The sequence below is a fragment of the Epinephelus fuscoguttatus genome, linkage group LG4 (assembly GCF_011397635.1).
Source record: "Epinephelus fuscoguttatus linkage group LG4, E.fuscoguttatus.final_Chr_v1".
In the NCBI taxonomy this organism is placed as follows: Eukaryota; Metazoa; Chordata; class Actinopteri; order Perciformes; family Serranidae; genus Epinephelus; species Epinephelus fuscoguttatus.
The window spans coordinates 1,299,878-1,314,597 of record NC_064755.1 but is presented as its reverse complement, the minus strand read 5'-3'; the positions used below and the strand labels follow the sequence as shown (position 1 = coordinate 1,314,597).

The 14,720-nt window shown below is 44.1% G+C and overlaps 1 protein-coding gene across 3 annotated transcripts in view; it reads left to right on the top strand.

Moving 5' to 3' along the window:
* The window catches only part of akap13 (A-kinase anchoring protein 13), a 207,115-nt gene that overhangs the window by 27,490 nt on the left and 164,905 nt on the right, over nucleotides 1-14,720 (top strand). For all 3 annotated transcript variants that reach the window (XM_049574388.1, XM_049574389.1, XM_049574390.1), the window contains one exon: nucleotides 3,014-3,072. In XM_049574388.1, the coding sequence (XP_049430345.1) occupies nucleotides 3,014-3,072 (59 nt within the window). The remainder of the gene's footprint in view (nucleotides 1-3,013; nucleotides 3,073-14,720) is intronic.

The window sequence follows — 14,720 nt, the reverse complement described above, 5'->3', positions numbered from 1 at the left end:
AAAATTATTTTTTTTCTGTCAGAGACACACACATGCACAAACAGGACCTAAGGTGGAGGGATGTCAGAGTGAGGGGGCTGCCTTGGTCAGGCGCCCCGAGCGGTTGGGGGGTGCCCAGGAGGTGACCTGGCACCTCTCCAGTCATGCTCCATATTTGGTCCGGATGGGGAATTGAGCAGGCGACCCTCCAGTTCCCAACCCAAGTCCCTATGGACTGAGCTACTGCCACCCCATGTCAATAATAGTGTGATGATATAGAACAATTAAACAGCCAAGGCCTTTTTAAATGAATGAATAACCTTGGCCACAGGGAGGGTCAGGCAGAGGATCAAAGCCTGATAATTATGAGATATGGATCAATATTTGTGTCCATAGGCACTTGGGTTGGGAACCGGAGGATCGCCTGTTCAATTCCCTGTCCAGAGCAAATATGGAGCATGGCTGGAGAGGTGCCAGTTCACCTCCTGGGCACTGCCGTGATGCCCTTGAGCAAGGCACCGAACCCCCCAACTGCTTGGAGCGCCTGTCATGGGCAGCCCCCTCACTCTCACATCCCCCCCCTCACATCTCTCCATTTAGTGCATGTATAGGTGCTGTTTGTGCATGTGTGTGTGTTTGGACCTGTGTGTAATTGACAGAGTGGAAAAACTGAATTTCCCCTCGGGGATTAATAAAGTATATAAAATTTAAAAAATAAAATAAAAATATTTGTACTAGTACTCTGTACTATCTCAGGGAGGTAACCTTACTGTCTGATATTTAGTGACCCTTTTTTTCCCACTTCCATCTTTAACAGTGGTAGATAGTTTTGAGCAGCAGTTGAACGGTCGAAAAAAATCCTTTACTAAACAGGGCTGTCACAGTGAAGGAATTTCCCCTGCACTGATTAAGGTCAGCTCAACAGTGTGATATTATTGCCAGTTTTCGTTGTTTCTGCAAATTGCTTAATTTATCCCGATTTTAGTGCTTTGTAAATAAGCATTATGTTGGGCTACTAAGAGGTATATTGTTGCTTTTTTAAAAGACAAAGATGACAGTTTTAAAACAAGTTAATACTTTTTTATTGTTAACTGAAGAACACAGAGGGGTGATGAGGTGCAATAAAGGACCCAGCGGTTTTTTTTTTCTTTTTTTTTTGAGGCGCATTAGTTGCAACTGGTTGTTATGATTCACAGTATATGTGGAAGTAAAGATGCTGGCAGAGGGGTAGAGTATATACTTTCTCTGGCTCTTGCTGTGGATGAGGGGAAGGCTGAAGCATATAGGGAGAGAGGATGGACACAGACCCTCCAGTCTGTGAGGGTTCAGTATCAATTTATTCTCCATTGTTGCTGTTCCATTATGTGACTCTTTGGCTTTGTGATCTTTGTCCCACAATTCCTCCACTGATTGTGATTGGACGGTTGGGTAAAAAGTAACGATGATGGGCAGTTGCATGGTTTTTCCCAAAGTTGAATGTCTGTCAATATTTGGAGACCAGTAAAAAATGGCAAATGTGCCATGCTTAGCACAGAAGAGACACTCAGCAGCTCGTCACACATGGCATTTGTAGCATACAATTTAACATAGTGTTAATATGCAGAGCTCCAATAAAAAAAAAAAAAGATAAAAAAATTAACAAAGAGGTTGTGTCAGTTGCTTACCATCCCCTGGGACTGGCTTGTCAGTCACACAGGAGTACAGTATTGCAGTTATTGTGACAGCCCTATTCTCAAGCTCTTTTCCTAGACCTTGATGGAAAACTTCATGAGGTAAAGGAAAGATGTGAGGAAGAATTCACAAAAAATAATGTATTACCCATTGCTCGATACTTAATTACTCCCTGCAGAAAGCAATTTGTGGCTCTACTCATTATATTACTTTGTGTTATTCTGCAACACTGCCTGAGATGCTTTGTCACATAATTGCAGGTTAACAATAATATAACATTAAACCTTCCATATGCCCACATATCAGCACAAAACAAAGATCAGTAGCATAACGACAGCATTGTAGAAGGCTCTAACTACCTCAAAATTAAACTATATCAGTATTTAAAAGAGACTGGCCTTCTTTACAATGCCTAGTACAAAGATAAATTGCTTCAAATGAATATATGAATAGGCCTAAATAAAATGATATTAAGGACTGGCTGTACTAACACTGTTAGATGACAGACTTAAAAGTTAAAAAAAGTATATGTAAATGCCATATGAATGGTATTTAACAGGCCAAACACACTTAAACAAACCTTACTCTAGTTGCTCACTCACCAAACCATTGCCTTACAATGGACGCAACAAACCATGGCCTCACGACAGATGCACCAAGTCATGGCCTTACAGCAGATGCACCAAATCATGGCCTTACAAATAGACACACCAAAACATGGACTTACAGCAGATGCACCAAATTATGGTCTTACAATAAATACACCAAACCATGGCCTCACAATAGACACACCAAAACATGAGACATTTAAAACAGAGACATAAAATGCATCAAAACTAAAACCTATAGTCTAACTAAAACAACAAAAGATAAAGGTTAAATTAGATAAGAACGTAAAAAGAGGAAGGGTAAGAATATAAAAAATAAATAAAAAATAGATAATAGATGGATAAATCGGTTATAAGAGGAATTTAAAATAGATAAAATCAGAGATCAGTTAGAAGCCTGATTAAAAAGCCTGATTAAAAAGATGAGTCTTGAGCCTCTTTTTAAAAACATCAACAGTCTCTGCAGCTCTGATGTTCTCCGGCAGGCTGTTCCACAATCGGGGGCCATAATAATTAAATGCCGCCTCCCCGTGTGTTTTAGTCCTAACTTGTGGTATGGTTAAAAGGCCGGTGCCGGAGGACCTCAGGGTCTGTGAGGGTTGATATGGTAGAGCAGGTCAGATAAATAAGAAGGCCCAAGACCGTTAAGACATTTAAAAACTAATAAAAGAACCCTAAAATCGATCCTGAAATGAAATGAACACTAAATTGCCAATGTCCTGTAATGATGAACTAATCCTTTCTTTCCTCTACAGCAGCTGAGGAAGAGTGCCAACAGACCAGGAAAGACTCAGACAGCACACACACACTGCAGGTGAGTTGTTACTCAGGAGAGTCAATATTAGAACAGAGTAGAATAGAATAGAAAGAACTTTATTCATTCCCGAAGGGAAATTCAGCTGTCCAGCAGCTTATAACACAACATCCACATCAACAATAATACAGTGGTATTAAATTAGACATAAAATAAGATAAGTTTAAAAAAAAGGTGCATAAATAGAAATAAAAATTAAATTAAAATTAAATTAAAATTGCAAAACATTCCACTGTCCAGTTTAGCTAATGTGATGTGTGTGAGTATGTGTGTGACTGGATTTAGGAGGCATTGAACAATCTTATTGCCGTGGGGATGAAGGATCTCCTGAAATGCTCTGTTCTGCAACGTAGTGAGATGAGCCGACTGCTGCAGCTGCTCCTCTGTCACTCCAGGAGGCTATGGAGAGGGTGTCTGCTATTGTCCATCATAACTTTCAGTTTGTTCATTGTGCCCCTTTCCACCACAGTTCTTAGTGGGTCCAGTCTTCTGCTGAGCACCGAGCAAGCTTTTTTAACCAGCTTGTCCAGTCGCTTGGTGTTTATGTCCATCAAGCTGCCTCCCCAGCACACTGCAACATGATAGAATGAATATAATGAAAATATCCAAATGTCATGGTCAAAATGTGTCCTTGTACTATGAGGGTTTCTTCCATCAAGTATGACTGAAGACACTTAGGGGGCTTTCACACCTGAAAGTCCAGACCAAGGTCCGGGTTTTTACTACATTGTATACATTTGGTCCGGTTGGTTTGGTTTCACACTGCATTAAGGCGACCGGACCAAATGACATAGTGACGTTAACTACATGGCCTCTCGTTTCGCAGACCGGGCGAGGGGGAGGCGGAGTGCACCTGCGCTTCACCAACTAGGTGTTTTGCAAATTTGGCACACCATGCGTGCTGGCGCAGCTACTCCTCTTTCCCACCTCTGTCCCTCCTACCTGTGCAAGTCGGAAAGAGGGAGGAGAGAAGGCATGGAGTGGGTCTTATACAGCCGATTCACATCACACCAATCAAATGAGCCCCTCTCCTCGCCTTTAAATGCACCGCGCAAAGGCATAATGAAAGTTTACTCAAATACTATGGCAGAAGAGAGCAGCAGCACCCTCCTCCTCCTCCTCCTCCTCGCAATAATGTACTCCATCTTTGAAGATCACGTTAAGCAAGAACATTTTAACATTTGTATAGGCAATCACATGAAGCACGTAAAACCTTAAGACACCGAACATAACTTACAATTTGTTGACAGTGTTTCTTTCGTGCGCGCACGCTCTCTCTTTCTCTCTCGCAGTCTCACTGTTTCTTTTCTTTTGACTTTTCTAAGATGACAGATGCTGAATATATACTCCTAGGGTTGGGCGATAAATCGATTTTATCGATTAATTCGAATTTGTAGTTTAGGCCGATTTGTTTTAATGAAAATCTATTTCTGTTTCTATTTAAAATCCGCCAACGCCGCTCCGCGTAGTTCAGAGTGGGCTCACCCATCCCCCCCGCACGCTTGATACACAAACAACATGGCAGCGAGCGCAGAAGAAGTCGTTGTGAACTGTGCTCACCTATGTGTGTGTGTGTGTGTGCGTGCGCGCGCATCAGGGCCGAACTCCGCCGTACGCAACACAGAGAGCAGAGGATGATTTTAGACGTGCACCGTGTAGGGACATAAATGACATGTCGTTGTGTAAATAAGATAAATAAGTGTTACCAACTCCAAGCTGGCAGACCCCCGAACCGTAGTAAAGGGACCTCCGAAGACCATTAGCTCCTTTAGCTTGTGTTAGCTCATTGTGGCAACAACACATAAACAACGGGACTTCGTCTACGTTAAAGAACGGCACTTTATTTTCAGCACTGCAGGGATGATGCACAGCCTTTCTCATCAGTGTCTGACTTTTACATAGAGGGAAATAACTCAAAAACAGCATGCAGAACTGCGTAGGCTTCTCCACTGTGGCTGCAACAACAGCGCACATGCCTCACTTTCTTCCTGGGGCGCATCTGTCTGACGTCACACACCACACCCGTCTCATACCGCCAACATCAACCACACACATACACAGCTCCACACACACAAGCCACACACATCAGGCTCAGCCTGTAACATAAGGCTATTTAGTTTGTTTAATAAAAGGACAAGGTATAGACCTGTTCTATAGGAAAGGTAACCTTAAATGACTTCTGTTGTGATCCACTATAATGGTAGGGGAAACACAGCCGTATGATAAGAAAGGGGTCCGGTGGAAAGCGATCACAGATGCAGTCGCCATGTATATGCAAGAGATATGGTGCCCATATATAGGCTACCGTGGAAAAGCTGGGGTTTATTCACATGCTGAAAGTTTTGGACCCCAGGTATGTGCTATCAGGCCGCAAGTATTTTTTTTTTAACTAGGAGGGGAAAAAATCAATTTAAATCGTGAATTGGATTTTTTGTGAAAAAATCGGAGATTTCTTTTTAGGCCAAATCGCCCAGCCCTGTATACTCCCTATCTGATGCTGTGGCTGTTTGTGGTTTGCTGAGAGGGATGTGAACTCATTAGTTTGCAGCTGTGTTAATTAAATCAGGTTGTGTTTCCATTACGCGTGCGAAACGTGCCAAACGGTGCCACGCCGCAGCAGCAGGAGGAGGAGGACGAGGATGAGCCAGGCGAGCTGGCTGCACAGCCGGGGGGGCACAGCCGGGGGCACAGCCGGGAGCAGCTCCATTACGCGTGCCAAACGGTGCCAATCCCCTTTGATCTGACATCAGATGTGACGGGACAGTTGATATAGAGATACATAGACCAGTGATCCTCTGTGCTGTGGATTGCTTTGCTGTGTGGCTGCACACTCCACCTTTGTGTGTGTGCCACGGATTCCACTTGCCATCGCTGCTGACAAGCTCTTCCCTGTCCATGGCCGGCTTCGTATGGAGAAGCTGTTTCCTCTGTGAGTGTGCCTGGTTTTGAAATCAATCAATCAGTCAGTCAATCAATCAATCAATCAATCAATCAATCAATTTTATTGATAAAGCCCAATATCACATCACAATTTGCCTCAGAGGGCTTTACAGCATACGACATCCCTCTGTCCTTTGGACCCTCACAGCGGATAATGAAAACCTCCCCCAAATAAACCCTTTAATGGGGGAAAAAAATCCCAGCTCTTCTGACATCTCTCTCTGCCTGCCCCCTCTCGTCCCATTGCACACAATTGAACTGTCTACTGTGAGTGTGTGTCCACTGGACGCCGGCTCCTTGCCTGTGTGCTGCTTCAGCATTCCACACAGGGAGCTGTGGACTGACTCAATTCCCCTGGGAGCTCTGAACCTGAGTATTGACTCTCTGTTGCTTTACCAGTCTGCTCTCCCTGTCTGCTCTCCCTGTATTTGTTAAAGTGGTGTATTAAAGTTCAGTATAAACTGTTCCACCTGACCCTGGTGTTGGTTTTGGGTCCAAAATCCACCTGTCACGGTTTATGAGTTGTAAGAATTAATAAATCATCTTTTAAAAGAAGTAGATGTTTACTGTAACCTAACTCAGGCTCTGTTTTGTTAGCAAGACAATGCTAATAACCAACACGCTTGGTTAAAAAGGTAAACGACCAATGCTTTGAGATGGTGTGATCACGTCATTCCATCTGAAGTGTAATGTGGTGTGTCCCACATGCTTTATTTTACATTTGCTCAGAATGGGATAGGTTGTAGATGATGCAGGAAGGCTATATAAATGGAAACACACCAAACATGCTGACACACAGTACGGCATCACCCAGATGTGCCCATCACTGGTACCCTTCACATATTCTACAATGATATGACAAAGCACAAAAACCTTTGGGATGTTTTCTGTCTGGTGGTGCACTGGCAGAAGTAGCATGGTGTGGATGAATGAAAAATGAAAAAAGAAATGCTATGTACTTTAAGAAGTATAAAATGTAGTGAAAAGTTAAATACAAGCGGAAATGTCCTTTATGAGCTTAATGTTTTGACGTTTGAATGGTTTCTATAGCTGATAGTATGCCGATGTAGTAGTCTATTGAAAAATGTACTGAAGAGGTATAATGACTTTGTGACCTGTCTGAAGCTGGAATAAGGTCTGTAGATATAAACAGTGAGTAGTATAACTTATTTCAGTTTACTGCAAATTTGAAATCACCTTGTTCTCAATCACATAACCAAATATAGGCTTTTATTGTGAAAAGAGATTGGTAAAGAGATGTGTATGTAAAGCCGCAGCTATGGGCCTTTGGCGCCAGTTAGCAGAAGGCTACACTATTAGCAACAATTTCTGAAATGATTCATCGATATTGAACCGTGTATTGTTTCGTTTGTTGTCACACTTTGATAACCCTGTCCTTCTTTTTTGGGCTGCTAGGCAGTGTAGGCAGTTGTTGCCAATGCTGGAATAGCAACTTTCTCTGCAGGATTCTCCACCATTAAATCAGGCTTCCACTGAAGGGGTGTGCACAAGTATGTGCATTTGTAGAACAGCCACTAGAACTAGAAATAGAATGCCCTCTCTCTGAAGTGACCTGTGATTGGTCAAAGTCTTATGTCATGGGCTAGATTTTCTAAAACCTGAAAACGGTGTCAAGAGGAGATGCAGAGGACTAGTTTTCTTTAAGTCCACTTGAATTACAATATGCTCAAAGTTTATTTTGGGATTTCAGCCCAGTGACACCAAAATGAAACTGCTTACCCCCACCATAAGATTTTATTGTCAATGTATTTTGTACACTCTGTGGGTCTCATGGTTTTGCAACAAAATGTGATCAACCCCTGTGGACATTCTGTTTTGGATCTATTAGGTATCAACTGCTGAATCAGTATCATTTCAGTTTCAAGTATCATTTCGGTATTGAGTACTGTGATACTGGTATCAAAATATTGGTATCTACATATTGGTATCAAAGTCAAACTTTTGATATCGTGACAACACTACCTGCTATGAAAATGGAACCTTACTAAGATATCTCAAAAACATGAAGTGACTTCTGCAATCATTTATTGAGTTTAAAGTTTTTTATTTTAATATCAAAATAAATGCCATATTTTCAGACTTTTCAGAATTGTATGATGGAGTTTATGTCTCTCTGCTCACAGTATCTCAAATATATTTTGTTTGGTTCTGTTTTGTTTACAACATTATTGTGATAACTACATTGACTGATCAGATGTTCTCATTAATCATTATTATATCAAAATACTTTCATTATAAATCTAAGAAATCCATTTATGTCTGTAAATTAGTTCAGTGTTTGGGGTTTACCCAGTGGTGAGTGGAGGGTATAGGGGGGTATACCCACCTTCTGGTCATATACAGTATACCCACTTATCAATCAAAAAGCCATTGGAATATATAGGAGCGTATACCCACTTCCTTTTCAGTAACCTACACTACTTAGTGGTACACCTATCTCATCAGCTACCACTACACCATTGGCTATACCCTAAAACACCTTGGTCTGCACTCTGTAATTTTGCAGGTTAGGGTTTAATGACTTGTTACTATGTAAAGAAGTTGAGATTTATTTTAAGATGGCTTCCAAGGACATAATGATAATAATAATAATAATAATAATAATAATAATGATAATAATGATAACTTTAATTATATAGCGCCTTTCAAAAAACCCAAGGTCACTTTACAATACATAGTAAGGAAACAATAACACCAACAGAACAGTACAATACAACACAAGCAGTACAGAAAAGCAACAAAACTATAACAAACAGCAGAAGAAAGCAGAGAAACTGTGTGATGGTACACTGGACATGAGATGGATTATCAAATTAAAAAGCTGTGGTGAACAGATGAGATTTGAGGGTGGATTTGAAAATGTCCAGTGAAGGGGTGTTGCGGGTTAGAGGGAGGAGAGAGTTCCAGAGGGTGGGGGCAGCGACGCTGAAGTCCCGGTCACCAAAAGTTCGGAGGCGAGACTGAGGGATGAAGAGTAGGCTGGAGTCAGAGGAGCTCAGAGATCTGGACGGAGTGTAGGGATGGAAGGGGTCCGTTATGTACTGTGGGGCGAAGGCATGGAGGGACTTGTAGGTGAGAAGGAGGATTTTGTAGATTATGCGGGACTTGACCGGGAGCCAGTGGAGATGAATGAGGGTGCTTGGTGCTCCAGGGCTTGGTGCAGGTGAGGACCCTGGCAGCTGAGTTTGGCACATATTGGAGCCTGTCCAGGGTTTTGTTGGGAACCCCGAACAGGACACCATTGCAGTCATCCAGGCATAGACATAAATACCCAGACTGATGTTGAATCATCAGCATTCTATTCTGGATAATGTTACGGCCTCCATACAAACATAGAAATCATGGCTCCATAAGGGCAGGAGGCTGCAACATATAAAAGAGGACGCCACACCAAAAGTAACAGCTTACCCACAAGCTTTATTTTTATAACCCAAAATATTAACCAAAACACAAACAACTAAGAGAGAAACAAAAGGGACTGGAGACTCTGGCCAAAAAGAACAGAAAGAGGGAAGACGCTGGGCCAACCACGCAGTGGGCCGTTGCTCCCAGCGCCTCCTCCTAAACTACCTGAACAGGAACTAAATCTAGAATAAACAAAAAGACGAATAAAGTAACTACCGGTAATCTCCAGCCCAAACTAAAACAACAAACTAACACAACAAAACCCCAGCTCCTAAATGAGCATGGGGGAAAAACCTGCTTGGGGAAAGAGAACAAAGGAGTAAAAGACGGAAAAACTCCTCACCACCTGTGCTGGTGTCTGTGCCGTGTGCCAAGCCCTGTCTCTATTCTCCCTGTCCCTCTTATCCCCTCCTCCTCTCTCTACCTGAGTGCCGATTGCACTCAGGTGCGCAGCAGGCAGAGGGAGGAGGGAGACAAACCTGACAGGAGAGAGAGACAGCACAGGCAGCTGCACGTAACACCCCCACCTTAAAAACGTGAATGGGGGGGAAGCGCCGCAAACATCATTCACGCACTAACATCTGGACAATGTGTCGGCCAGGACATTCTCTCGGCCTTTGATGTGGCGGACCTCCACATTGACAGACTGTAAAAATAGTGCCCAGCGCATGAGCCTCTGATTGGCGTTTCGCATCTGATGAATAAATACAAGAGGGTTGTGGTCAGTGTACACAACAACTGGCGCACTAGCAGAGCCGACATAAACTTCAAAATGTTTGAGTGCCAAGATAAGCGCGAGAGCCTCCTTTTCAATAGTAGAGTACACACGTTGATGCGGATTAAATTTTTTTGAGAAATAGGAGACTGGATGCTCCACCCCATCATCTCCATGTTGAAGGAGCACAGCACCCGCCCCCGCATCACTCGCATCGACAGACATTTAAAACGGACGATCAAATGTGGGCGCAGCCAGGACTGGAGCATGAGTTAGCAAGGCCTTTACACAGTCAAACACACGCTGACAACTGTCAGACCAATGGAAGGGAGTCTTTGGACTCAACAGATCAGCGAGCGGAGCCGCAACAGCCGAGAAGTTTTTACAGAAGCCTCTGTAGTACCCCGCCATCCCCAAGAAACGGCGTAGCTCACGGCGGGAAGCAGGGGCAGGGAACGACAGAATCGCTTCAACTTTAGAATGCACCGGCTTTACTTGCCCCCAACCCACAACTTTTCCCAAATACGTCACTGTAGCTTGACCAAACTCACACTTTGCCAAATTGAGTGTGAGGTTGGCATCACGCAGCCTTCCAAACACTGCCTGAAGCTGCTGCATGTGATCGTCCCACGAACTCGAATAAACCACGATATCGTCCAAATATGCCTCGCACCCTGACAAGCCTGACAAGACCGTGTTTACCAAACGCTGAAATGTAGCAGGTGCGTTACGCACGCCGAATGGCATAACCGTATACTGTAAGAAAGCGTCAGGGGTCACAAATGCAGAGATCTCCCTTGCCCGAGGAGTCAGCGGCACCTGCCAATACCCTTTTAACAGGTCAAGTTTTGTCACATAATTGGCACTGCCGACATGATCAACACAATCCTCAACTCGGGGCAAAGGATAACAATCTGGCTTCGTGACCCCATTCACCTTCCGAAAATCTATGCAGAACCGGTCAGAGCCATCAGACTTGTCAGCAAAGAGACACGGGGAACTCCACAAGCTAGAGCTGGGCTCTGCGATATCGTTTTCCAGCATATAATTTACCTGCTGTTGTAAACGGAGGCGCTTATCGGGATTGACTCTATACGCGTGTTGCTTTATCGGTGGAGAATCCCCCACATCGATGTCATGTTGCAGCACGTGAGTCCGAGTTGGCACATCTGAAAACAAAGAAATGTGAGATTTTATTACACTGATCACATTCTCATGCTGTGACTGAGTCAGATGCAGAAAACACTCATCAAGCTTGGACAACATTTCAGAATTTTTCAAATGTCCTTGGACAACAGCACTGGACTGGACGTCAGACACAGCTGAAACCGCCGGTGTCTCTTTGAGATCAGCACTGGACAGCGCCCCGGCTACCTGAGCCTCATCAATACATTCAGCACTGGACAGCGCCAAAACAGTTTTGCCATCTGCACAAACAGAAGACAACGGGACAGAATCTCTGTCCAGGCAGGGCTTCAACATGTTAATGTGACACAGTCTACTCCAACAATGTAATCCCGCTGACTCACTTTTTCCTGGACTACATAGGGGCCGTTATAACGCGCCTGCAAAGCAGAACCAGGAATAGGCAACAACACCAACACTTTGTCGCCAGGACTGAAAGATCTACTTTTAGCGTTTCTATCGAACCACCTTTTCATTCTCGTTTGAACAACAGACATGTTTTGCTTCGCCAATTCACAGGCGCGGTGAAGCTTGAAACGGAAATTGCTGACATAATCAAGCAAATTCTGTGGCTCGTTATCACCCAGCCATTTCTCCTGCAGAAGTTTAAGAGGGCCACGCACAGTGTGCGCAAACACCAGGTCTTCCGGGCTAAAGCCCAGGGACTCCTGAACTACCTCACGGGTAGCAAAAAGGAGGAGATGGACACCCTCACCCCAGTCCTTACTGGATTCCAGGCAGTATGTGCGGAGCATTGACTTTAGAGTCTGATGGAAACGCTCAGTCGCCCCCTGACTTTCTGGGTGATACGCACTTGAACAACAGTGAGTGATGTTAAGTTGCTTCATCACTTGTGCAAAAATTGGCGACATAAAATTGGATCCCTGATCAGTTTGAATCACCTTAGGCAACCCAAACAACGAGAAAAACCTCACCAATGCTTTCACAACAGTTGGAGTTGTGATTTTACGCATGGGAATGGCTTCAGGAAACCGAGTCGCGGAGCACATAATTGTCAGAAGGAACTTATTCCCAGCTTTTGTGCGCGGAAAGGGACCAACACAATCAACAATAACACGCTCAAAGGGTTCAGCAACCACTGGAATTGGATAAAGGGGAAATGGTGGAATTGTCTGGTTAGGTTTACCAGAGACTTGACAGAGATGACATGTTTTACAGTACTGCTTCACGTCCTGCTTCACCCCTGGCCAGAAAAAACACCTCAAGACACGATCATATGTTTTGTTAACCCCTAAATGGCCAGCAAGTGGGTTATCATGAGCCAATTTGAGAATTTCATGCCGGTGTGTTTTTGGGACTACAATTTGTGTCACAACACCCCAATCATCCTGCGTGGACATGTGTGGTGGCATCCATTTGCGCACAAGCACGCCGTCTCTCAAAAAGTACCCAGAGGACATCGTCTCAACTTCGTCCCCTGGAACAACCACATCAAAACAAGGAGTTAACGGCACATCAGCTTTTTGTTCAACAATGAGCTGCTCTCGTGACATGCAAACTTTCGAGCTATTCCCCTCAACATGAGAGGAAACAACTGAAGCTGCAGGAGTGACCACAGGTGGAGGAGGATGAGCAGGAGGAGAAATTGCTGGCGGAGAGACCGGACAGCCAGGATCGGCCATGAAAGTGTCCGCCAATCCTACCTCATCCACCTCATCAAGCAAATCCTGCTTCTGACTGTTTGACATTGCGCGTGTGACAGCGCAAACTGAAAACACCTCTGGGAATTTCTGCCCCAAATCGTCTGAGTGTTCAGAAAGAGGAACCGCAGTTACTTCAGGATTCAACAATACTTTACCCCCAGCCAAATCATTGCCCAAAATGAAAGAAACCCCCTCTACAGGAAATTCTGGACTAACTCCCACCACTACACGCCCCTTAACCAACTCTGAGTCAAGGTAAATAGCATGTAAGGGCACACCCACGAACTGCATACCAAACCCTCGGACCAAAACATCAGAGTTAACAGAGGACTGGGCCGACAACGGTAGCACCCCTTCTAGGATGACAGATTGTGAGGCTGCACTATCCCTCAGAATGGTAACAGGGATTTTCGGGTCCCCCTCTGACAGGGAAACAAAACCTTTCATAAGAAAAGGTGCATACACATCCAGGTCAGGTTTATCTGAAATAGACTGTTTGGGACCAGACTGTTGATTGGGCAAAGCTTTGGTCTTCAACAAATTAACTGCTTTTGGAGATTTGTTCCGTTTATTCAAAGCAAAACAGTGGTTCATGGTGTGGCCACGCTTCTTACAGTAGAAACAAAAAAAGTCTTTTGTGTCTACACCCCCCTTACTACCAGTCTTCATCTCGCCCTGAGAATTTGACTTCGCCGGAAAAACAACGGACCTGGCAACAGGAGCACCACGCTCAGAGGACCAGTTTGATTTTTCAAAGTCATCTCTGTGCGTGAGAATGTACTCATCAGCCAGAACCGCGTCAGACACTGTGGATACTTTTTGCTCATTAATGTAAGTAGTGATTTTATCTGGTAAACAGTTCTTAAAATCTTCCAGTAACATTAAATTGCGCAAATCATCAAAACTGTCAACATTTTTAGATTGGCACCAACGATCGAACAGTGCTTCTTTTTCATGTCCAAACTCAACATAAGTCTGATTGTCATTCTTCCTGAATCGGCGAAACTTTTGACGATATGCCTCGGGCACCGATTCATATGCCCGCAGCACAGCTGTTTTAACTGCTCCGTAATCCAGACTTCTCTCAAGTGACAGGGATGCGTAAGCTTCTTGAGCCTTGCCTGTAAACACACTCTGCAAAAGCAAAGGCCAGACGTTTTTAGGCCACTTTAATGTGTTTGCGACACGCTCAAACAAAACGAAGTACTTATCAACATCCTTATCATTAAAGGGAGGGACCAAACGAATGCATTTATTAACATCAAATTCGCCAGATTGAAATTGAGACGCACCGGGTGAGGATGAATGCTTCAACTCAAGTTCCTTTAAACGAAGCTGTCCTTCCACCTCTAGTCGTCGCAAAGCCAATTCATTTTCAAGTTCTTTTTCCTTAATTGATAAACCTGAGTGCCGATTGCACTCAGGTGCGCAGCAGGCAGAGAGAGGAGGGAGACAAGCCTGACAGGAGAGAGAGAGCACAGGCTGCTGCACGTAACAGATAATTATATCGTAATGCAGAGGATGGGGCTGGCTCTCAGTGCTTTTGTGTTTGTGTGGAAGGTTAGAAATGTGAATGTTGGTCCTTTGCTGCTTCCTTGTGGTCAGAGCAAGTACTTCCACAGCTCTCTCTCTCTCTGTCTCTCTGCATCACAGCTGGATGGCGTACAGCTGTTACCGTGGTTATTGCTGTTTGTGTGCTGCTGATTGGTTGCAGATGA